Source organism: Humulus lupulus, chromosome 4 (genome assembly GCF_963169125.1).
Source record: "Humulus lupulus chromosome 4, drHumLupu1.1, whole genome shotgun sequence".
NCBI classification, from domain to species: Eukaryota; Viridiplantae; Streptophyta; class Magnoliopsida; order Rosales; family Cannabaceae; genus Humulus; species Humulus lupulus.
This window is the reverse complement of record NC_084796.1, coordinates 212,187,040-212,197,255: the sequence shown is the minus strand read 5'-3', so window position 1 is coordinate 212,197,255 and position 10,216 is coordinate 212,187,040. Positions and strand designations below refer to the sequence as shown.

At 44.6% G+C, this 10,216-nt stretch overlaps 1 protein-coding gene across 1 annotated transcript; it reads left to right on the top strand.

Annotated features, from left to right (window-relative positions):
• Positions 1-7,915: 7,915 nt before the first annotated feature.
• On the top strand, positions 7,916-8,716 carry LOC133832862 (uncharacterized). The gene has a single exon (XM_062263144.1). It carries the CDS (start codon positions 7,916-7,918, stop codon positions 8,714-8,716), a length of 801 nt encoding a protein of 266 aa, XP_062119128.1.
• The last annotated feature ends 1,500 nt before the right edge of the window (positions 8,717-10,216 follow it).

Here is a 10,216-nt window from a genome sequence, read left to right as displayed (position 1 = left end):
AGGTCGGGGTCCAACCGGGTCTAGTGAACAATGAATATGGAAACCCTGGCAGCGCAGACCATACTAGGCCCGATGACGGGCAAGTAGCGTAAGCATAGTGAGGGCGCCGGAACTAAGGTGCAGGCCCGCATCATCTCCCTGATCACCCTCAATCTACATCCTCCGGGATGTAAATTGTGATGGCAGAGAATTCACTCCAGAAGATGAATCCCATTATGTGGGATCCAGGAGAAGATGTTGTTAACCATATATCCGCCTTGATAAATGAACTTGGGTCATGGTAAACAAACTAGAACTTAGGTAAACATTACCGAATATTTGTAAATGAATCCGGACCCTACGTCCGGATAGTACAAGCCTAGTCTTCCCTGATGCTGACGTGTCCTCGAGAAATCTGGAGGTTGGTCTCCCTAACTAACCTACAGAATGGGGTACAGACAGAGCGTACATTGTTCCTAGGAAACAGTACTGCCACTACTCTGACAGATCCTGTCCCCAAGATCCCCTTAATAACCCACGCGGATCAGCCCATAGTAATGAACACAGGATAATTGTAAGGCTTAACCACCCATAAGCAGACCCAATGGGCCCAGATTAACAACATCTAATTATGTTACATTCTTTGTATTATGGCTCCATTAGCGAGAAAATTGTAATTACATCCTTATTGGTCGGGATTAGTCCCACCCAAGCTACTTGACTGCCTATAAATAAGGTCAGTTGTGCATTGTAGTGAGGATTCCATAATTTTCTCTTGTAAGCAAAACACTGCTGAACTTGTTGAAAAACTCCATTGTCAAAACTCTCTAAAGCCTAATACAAGTGACTCGTGGACTAAGGCCTATTCACGCCCCAACCACGTAAAAATTGTGATAGTTCATCTCTTATCCTTTCTTTCTAGCTCTAATTTTATAATATATTTCTAGATTTCGAAAAACTCGGTAATAATTTGGTGCTTTCATTAAGAGCCGAAGAAAGCTTGAATCAACTTTGATCATCTGCAAAAATGGTGAACATCATCCATACCGTGTTTGATCCTACTCACTAGCAACAAGAAGACAATGGAGAACCATTTCCCAATAAAACACTTCCTCAAGACCAACCTGAGGACATGCCTTATCAGGGGCCTCTGCCTGACGACTCCTAAAACTTCGGGGAAGGGGGTGACTACGACGAAGGCAATTACGAGGAAGATGAAGGGGAGTATGAAGATCATGAGGCCGAGAGCCCCGTTGATCCTGATGAGAAGAATGTAGATCCTGATCAGGAGGATCTAGAGTTGGTCTGTTTGAGACAACAGGTCCTGGAACAAGAAGCCAGGATGGCTGAACAACAGGAGGCCACCCACCAAATGCAAGAGTCCCTCCTGGCTCTTCAGGCTTTTATTGCTGCCCAAGGATGATTGGCAACAAATCCTTCAAGTGTTTCTCCCCGAGGAACACAGCCGCCTATCCCACCTATAAGGACTGGCAGGCCCAAAAACGCTGCCCCTATTCCTTCTTCGGGACAATCCCCGTATCTTAGAGTCGGTCCATCAAACCATGATAAGAACAAAGGGAAAGTCAAGATGGTCGATCCCATCAAAAAAGCAAACCAACAAAAGAAAGCTCCTCCCGCTCCAAAATCTAGGGCTAACCAAAGCAAATCCCTAGGAAAGAACTGATGAACCCTGTCCCAAGACAGAATCATCCGAACAATCTGTAAGGGAAGCGTCCGCAGGGTACAAAGCCCTAGAATGTCCCCAGACAGGACGAGCAGGGAAGACTCTACTATCCCAGCGCTTCCATGAACAAAGATCACAGAGGGTGCAAACGCGGAGACGAGCCAAAAATGTAAGTTCGAGAGACTATACATCCCGAGTCAATTTGCGAGATGGCCTCAACACCCGAAAGGAGCGGGCCCAAAAAAAAAATATGCCCTTGAGGAGGCGACTTGAGGAATAACCTCAACAACAAGAGGAACAAAAGAGTCCCCCTAGATGACAGAATGGTTAGGCAGTTCATGGAACAGCTGGCCGCTCTCAAAAAGGTCACGAACCGCTTGGTCCGGAAACAAGAAAGTGGAGGTTCTGGTTTTGAAGATGAGGAAAATGAGCCATGCACCAAGCACATCCTGAATCTCGTGTTACCTAAAGGGTTCAAGATGTCAGAAATTCATGCCTATACTGGGAACACCAACCCCAGAGATCAATTGTCTCACTATAATCGCCTGATGATTGTAGCTCACGTATGTGACAATGACAAATGCCTATGTTTCTCAATCACTCTAGCTGGACCCGTAGAAGAGTGGTGGAAAAGACTTAAGATGGGATCGATCTAGTCTTGGTATGGATTGCAGTCAGCTTTCCGTAAACAATTCGTGGTCGCCATAAAGTTGGACATGGAACTCAATGCGTTAGCCAACATCAAACAACACCCCTCGGAGACCCTTAAGGCTTACATCCAATGCTTCACAGAAGAAGCCTCAAAGACTAAGTGGATGATGGACAATGCCTAGTATCTCTCCAGTCCGGAATCAAAGCTGGATCCCCTATCTAGGACAACATGTAACAAAGAAAGGCGGCCACCCTTGAAGAATTTATAAGGAGGTCATAAGGTTTCATCAACTGGTAGGAAGCTTGAATCCAAGCCTTTGGGTGGCAGCCAGCACTCCAGTCGACAATGCAACCCTTTCCATAATACGGAGCACAGTATTTGGAAAATCTCTACTCGGCACCTCTAGCGGCGTCCGGATCCGTTGGGACCCTTGGGATGCAATTCATGACCCCAATTGTCTATGGGCCCAGTTCGTCGGGATATGCTCCGGCTCTGTCTGTACCATTCTCCGGGTATGGAGTGGTACCCACCAGGTATAGTGTCGCTCCCGGCGGTGCCCAACTGCCCTAGGCCGAAGTAGCTGAGGCGAGCATAAACCCCTCCCAGGGAAAGAGATCGGGCAAAAGTTAGAACCGACCCGAGTCCACGAAGAAGAGGGAAAAGGGGTACGAGCCTCAATACACTAAGTATACTAGCTTGGTGGAGACCTAGGAAAACATCTACCTTGCAACAGGCAATGTAGTCCATTACCGGAAACCAAGCCCCATGTTCAAAGGGGGAATGAATTCGAGAGACACCAGCAAAATGTGTGCCTACCACAAGGACGTGGGCCACATATCCAAAGAATGTCATTAACTGAAGGACGAGATTGAGAACTTGATCAAACTAGGACACCTCCACCAATGGGTCAGGATGCCAATGGGAGTTTCGGGACTGCCCGCACCTTTGGGACAACCTATGGCCCCGGGTGCACAGGTGTCGTACTGAACTCCTCAAGGAGGGTACGCTCCTGGATCATGAGCAAAAGCCCCTCAGGGGGTCCCAATAGTGCAATCACATGGAGGCCCTATGGCTCTTGGGGCCAGAATGTCATATCCTCCTGGAACCGCGCCTCCTTGGGTAAATGCCCACGTGGTCATCATATCAGGAGGCCCGCACCTACGAGGACCATCCCGAAATTAAAAAAAAAGATACCTCAACGAGCTCGATCACGACCATGAGGTGTGCACATGGGTACAAACTCTGGCCCAGCATCCAAAGTTGATGAACCTCCACATAACATTCATGGAGAAAGACGCCTGGAATTTTCACTTCCCGCATCACGACCCTTTGGTCATTGATGCCCAAATTGCCAACAAACAAGTGTCCCGAGTTTGGACGGATGATAGGAGATCCATCAATGTCCTATTCAATCCAACCTTCATGGAAATCGGGATAACAGAGGCGGACCTAGCCTCCTGCCCTATGCAGATCTATGGATTCAATGGGGATTCTTTGCTCCCGATGGGCAAGATTCAACTCCCCGTAACGTTGGGGAACGAGGTTCAGGGCTTGTTCAACTACTGCATCTTTGTGGTGGTGGATTGCCCCACTGCGTACAACGTGATGTTTAGGTGCCGCGCTCTAGTTGACTTTGACGCCATAACCTCCATCCGCCATCTATGCATGAAGTTCTCGTGTGATAACGGCGGAGTGGGAACTGTACGGGGAGATCAGAAGTGCGCCCAGAAATGTTATCACGTCTCCACCCGACCAATCTTCATCGTCCGTGAAGAGCCTCTCGAAGAGGAAAACACTAATCCAACCCCACCACCACAATCAGCACGGAGGGTGATCCGGGAGGACGACAAATTGGATCCACAAATAGAGGCAGATAAAGCAATAGAACCCATGGAGGAAGTTGAGGAGGTGTGTATCAATGACACCGACCCAACCAAAGTGATCCGGGTAGGAAGGAACTTGAGGTCGAGGTTTCCATAATTGCCAGGGTGAAAGAGAACCAGGACGTCTTGGCTTTGTCTCATTCAGATATGACAGGGATCGACCACAACATCATATGCCACATCCTGAACATTGACGAAAACACCACTCCCATCCGGCAGAAGCGAAGGCCCCTTGGCACAGAAAAGGCGGAGGCCTTCAAGCTAGAAATCAAGAAATTGTCCTCAATAAACTTCATCCGGGAGGCCTTATATCCCGTTTGGCTGGCCAATCCAGTGTTGGTGCCAAAGCTAAATGGAACGTGTAGGACTTGCATTGACTTCACGGATCTTAACAAGGCATGACCCAAGGATTGCTTCCCTCTGCCTCAGATTGACAAGATGGTGGATGCTACATCTGGGTATGAGTTGTTAAGCTTCATAGATGCTTACTCTGGATACAACTAGATCTTGATGCATGTAGCAGACCAAGAACAAACCAACTTCCGAACGGACAAGGGTTTATACTCCTACATCGTTATGTCCTTCGTGCTCAAGAATGCTGGGGCCACCTATCAAAGACTGGTGAACAGAATGTTCTGGAACCAACTGGGGAAGAACATGGAGGTCTATATAGACGACATGTTGGTCAAGTCTAAGACATCGATCCAACACGTGGATGACCTGGTAGAAACATTTGCTATTATCCGGAAGTATGGGAAGAAGCTAAATCCTAAGAAGTGCACTTTTGATGTGGCATCTGGGAAGTTTCTAGGCTTCATAGTAAGCTCAAGAGGGATAGAAGCTAACCTAGACAAGATCAGAGCCTTGATCGACATGCCGCCACCATGAAAACACAAAGATGTTCAAATCCTGACTAAAAGAATAGAAGCTTTGAGCCGTTTTGTGTCAAAGTCAACAGATAAGTGCATCCCATTCCTCAACATACTTCATGGAAACCAGAGGTTTGAGTGGACAGTCGAATGTGAAGAGGCCTTCCAAACGTTGAAGGAACATCTGGCCTAAGCGCCAATCTTTTCAAAACTAGTGAATGGGGAACCAATGTACCTATATTTGGTAGTGTCAGAACACACCATCAGCGCCGCATTAGTTGGAGAAGAGGGAAAGTTCAAATTCTCGGTATATTACGTAAGCAAAAAGTTGTTGGGTGTGGAGTCTAGATACCCTTTGATCGAAAAATTGACATTTCGCTTACTGATCACTTCCAGGATGTTAAGACCTTACTTTAAGGTCCATGCCATCAAGGTACTGATGAACCATCCCCTACGGCGAATATTACAAAAACCCGAGTCATCGGGAAGACTTTTGAAGTGGGCCATGGAACTGAGCCAGTTCGACATCACTTATGTCCCCAAAATCCCCATCAAGGGACAGGCCCTAGCCAACTTCATTCTGGAATGCACCGGGATAACCGAGGCCATGTACTGCCCATTTGGAAGATCTTTATAGACAGTGCATCTGATGAGAATGGGGACGAGGCTGGGATCTTCCTAATATCCCCTCAAGGTCACCAAATACAAATTTCCCTACGCTTCCAGTTCACAGTGTCGAACAACAAGGCTGAACACGAGGCCATGCTAGTAGAATTACACTTGGCCCGAGAGGTAGGAGCAGAGAACATTGAAGTCCACAGTGACTCCTAGTTGGTGGTCAGGTAGACTTTGGGAGAATACCAAACGAAGGGGTGGAAATATGGCCGCCTACATGGCGCAAACCTGGGAGTTACTCCAATCTTTCAAAAGACACTTCATCTGTCAGATCCCTACAGAACATAACATGTTTGTAGACACGCTAGCAAAGTTGGCCACGGATGTTGAAGCAGAACTCTCTGAGGTAGTACCGATCGACCATCTACCAATGCCCAGTATTCGAAATCCTACAATCATCAATGTCATTGATTACACGACATCCTGGATGGGCCCTCTCACCCAACATCTAACCACTAGGAATTTCCCGCGGACAGGGCCGCCACTAGAAAAATTCAGTACCAGGCTCCCAGATATGTCATGATGGATGGAAAACTCTATCAGAGGGGGTTATCAATGCCCTATCTCAGATGCGTATCCAGGACCAAAATGAGCGCAATCACGCATGAAGTTCACAAAGGCTTTTGCGGAGATCGCACGGCCAGACTCAACTTTTCCAAGAAAATCCTCAGGCAAGGATATTTCTGGTGAACAATGAAGAAAGATTGTGTAGGTTCTGCCTGCAAGTGTGGACAATTCCAAAGGTACGCGAAGATCCCACGAGCTCCTCCAACAAAGATAACCCTGATGACTAGTCCCTGGCCTTTTGAAGTTTGGGGAATTGATTTGGTAGGATCCCTCCCAACCTAGAAGGGCGGGGTAAAATACGCCATCGTAGCCATCGACTACTACAACAAATGGGTCGAGATGGAACCAATGAGCACCATCACTTCCAAAAAGGCCCTAGATTTCATCATTAATAACATCGTATCCTGATACGGCCTCCCTCACAAAATCGTGTCCAATAACGGGAAGCAATTTGATAGCGCCTACTTCACTAACTTCTGTGAAAGACATGGCATCATCAAAAGCTTCTCTGCAGTCGTAAGGGCTCAAACAAATGGGTAAACAGAGGTCGTGAACAAGATTTTGAAGGTGACATCAAAGAAAAAACTACAAGCCTGCAAAAGCAAGTGGACAGAAGAGTTTCCCCATGTCCTATGGGCGTACCGGACAACAGAAAGAACATCTACTAGATATACTCCCTATTCAATGGTGTTTGGATGCGAAGCAGTCATCCCAGTAGAAACGGTGGTCTCATCTCACAAACGAGATATGTATGATCCCTCCCAGAACCACGCCTTACTCCAAGAATCCATGGATCTCATCGAAGAGATCTGGGAAGAATCACAAGTGCAACTGAAGATGTATCAGGGAAAGATCGCAAGGCACTTCCACTCAAAAGTTAAGAGCTAGAGGTTCAAAACCAGAGATCTAGTCCTTTGAAGAGTCTTCCTGCATCTCAAGTTCCTGGAGTGGGGGTTCTAGGATCTAATTGGGAAGGACCCTATGAAATCCAAAACTAAATATGTCCGGAAACATATCAATTAATGCGGCTAGACGGAACAGAGGTCCCACGGGCCTGGAACGCAGAACACCTCCACCCGTACTATCAGTAGATGGGAGGATCTAATTCTGCTCTTTCAAACATTTTTTATTTCAAGTAATGTACGTCCCAGGGCCACTTAGTTAATGAAAATTGTGTGGACAAAACTCCATAAAAAATGTTGTAAGAAAAGAAAAAGCTCCTGTAACAGGTCTGTACATAAATGAGAACAAATCTCAGATTTTCTTTGGAGGAATTTCTGATGCTGAAAAATTGCACCTGTCTGCTGAATTGAAGTTGACAGAGGGTTTATTTCCTCTAAAATAACTTGGTGTCCCTATGAGACCCACCAAATGGAAGCATGAGGATTGTGATGTTATTATTCAGAAAATCAAAATGAGGTTACACACTTGGGCTAGTAGACACCTGTCTTATGTTGGCAGAATGCAATTGATTCACTCGGTTTTATTTGGGCTTAGGAACTATTGGATGAGCATTTTTGTTCTCCCTCAAAGCATAATAAAAGAAATTGAGAGACTCTGTCGTGGTTTTCTTTGGGGAGTTAATGGGAATAGATGTAAGATTCATATGGCTTCTTGGGAAAAAGTTTGTCTGCCTAAGGTGTTTGGGGGGCTTGGCTTCAGAAATGATCAGAGGTGGAATCATGCTATTTTGGCAAAGTACATCTGGGCGATATCAGAAAAGATGGACTTGCTGTGGGTGAAATGGATAAATTCCATTTATTTGAAAGGCTCTGATTTCTGGACCTATAAACTTCCTCCGGATACCAGCTGGTACTGGAGAAAATTATGCAATCTGAGAGACAAATTTAGTAGGGAAGATGTTAAGGCTGCTGGTTTAACTGGGAAGTTTTACTCTTCCATTTTATATAACAACTCTCTATGCCATCAGCAGGTTGGATACCACAAAGCAGTTTGGAGTAGATTATCTCTGCTTAAGCATAGATTTTTGTTATGGCAGGTTGTCAATGCCCAGCTTCTTACATTTGATAACTTGCTTCGGTTTAGAGTGCCTTTAGACTCCTTACTGTGCCCAGTTTGTGGTGACTTTGAGGAGAGTCATGCCCACTTGTTCTTTGAATGTGCATTGTCTAAACAGGTTTTGGATCTCATTTTTGGTTGGTTGGATTGCATTACTTGGCCTTATGAGTATAGATTTTTGTTATGGCAGGTTGTCAATGCCCAGCTTCTTACATTTGATAACTTGCTTCGGTTTAGAGTGCCTTTAGACTCCTTACTGTGCCCAGTTTGTGGTGACTTTGAGGAGAGTCATGCCCACTTGTTCTTTGAATGTGCATTGTCTAAACAGGTTTTGGATCTCATTTTTGGTTGGTTGGATTGCATTACTTGGCCTTATGAGTATGACTGATGGAGAACATGGATTTCGAACAGAAACAGTGGTTTCATTGTTCATCTGCCTATCATGATATTAGCGGCTACTGTTTATAGTCTCTAAAGGAATCGTAACAACTGTATTATTGATCATTTCTCTAAGTCTGCTTCGAGCATAGCTTTGGAAGTTAAGTCTGTTATTCATCATAGGTTGATAAGTATTCATAAGCAGAAGCTTTCAGCTCAGGATCACAGAGTTTTATCTCATTTTGTAATGTTTTCTTGAGCTGAGTTTTGGTGTTCAGTGGAGTTTGTTGTAGTTGTTTTGTTTTTGGTGAGGCTTTTTGTACTTAGCCTCTGTTAGTTGTTAATTTGGTTTAGTGTTTGTTCTGTTCTTGTTTGATTATTGAAGTTTTCCTTCTTCTTTATAAAAAAAAAAAAAAAAAAAGCTCACGTCTACACTTTTTTGTCACTTAGGGGATAAGAGCATCTATACAAGTCCAGGAATAAAAACAAAAAAAGGATGCAAAGCTCAGAGCTTAGTCCTGATCCAAGCTCACATAGACTGGGGGTTCAAAACCCAACTCCCAACAAAAAAGGATGCAAGGCTCAAAGCCCAGTCCTAGTCCGGATCCATGTGATTCGGGGAGTTCAACCAAAAAAGGATGCAAAGCTCAAAGCTTAATCCTGATCCAGAGTCGCATAGACTGGGGGTTCAAAACCTAACTCCCAAAAGATTGGTCCAAACCTAACATGGTCCAGGATAATTCAATCCCTCTTCATGTTTTTCTTATCACAGTCCAGAATCGTTGAAACTTAAATCTTAGGCTTAGATTGATTAAATTTTGTCTTGTAAATGGTCCAGGCCATTGGAACCTAACCCTCAGCTTCAAAATAAGTTAATCAGCTAAATTCTAACTAAGTCATATTATTAATGGTCCAAAGCATTGAAACATGAACATCAGAGTCGGGACAGATTAATCAGATGATAGTTAATAACTCCTTAATGGTCCAGGGCGTTGGACTCTGAACCTCGGATCAAGAATAAGTTAATTAACTAAGTCATATCTAAGAATTCCATAATGGTCCAGGCCGTTGGAACCTGAACCACAGAGTCAGGATAAATCAATTAAGATATATTTGGTAAAGTCAAAGACGATCGAGGCTGTCGAGACCTAAACTTTGGTCTCAGGACAAAGTAGTTACCTTCTACAATCTTTTTCCTAATGGTCCTTTCCATTGGGACCAGAACTCCACATTTAACTCTAATTCATTCAAAGTGGTAAAACACTTGGTGAATTTTTGAGGAAAAATAAATAAATTTAAAGCGAGAATCATTGCATAATGACAAAAACCAATATAATAACCAAAAATAGAGATAAGAATTTGTCTTAGACACATCCGCACCATTTAAAAAATAAATGAGTTTACAAAAACAATGGAAAGAAGAGAGGGAGTCCTAATATAAAATACAAAGGCTCAGGCCTGGACTTCATTTTGATAAAGGAAGTCCGGAGCATTCTCACCTTATTGATCC

What these genes read in the sequence shown, in the direction of transcription:
- LOC133832862 (XM_062263144.1), top strand. Translation starts at nt 7,916, where the DNA reads ATGGCTTCTTGGGAAAAAGTTTGTCTGCCTAAGGTGTTTGGGGGGCTT.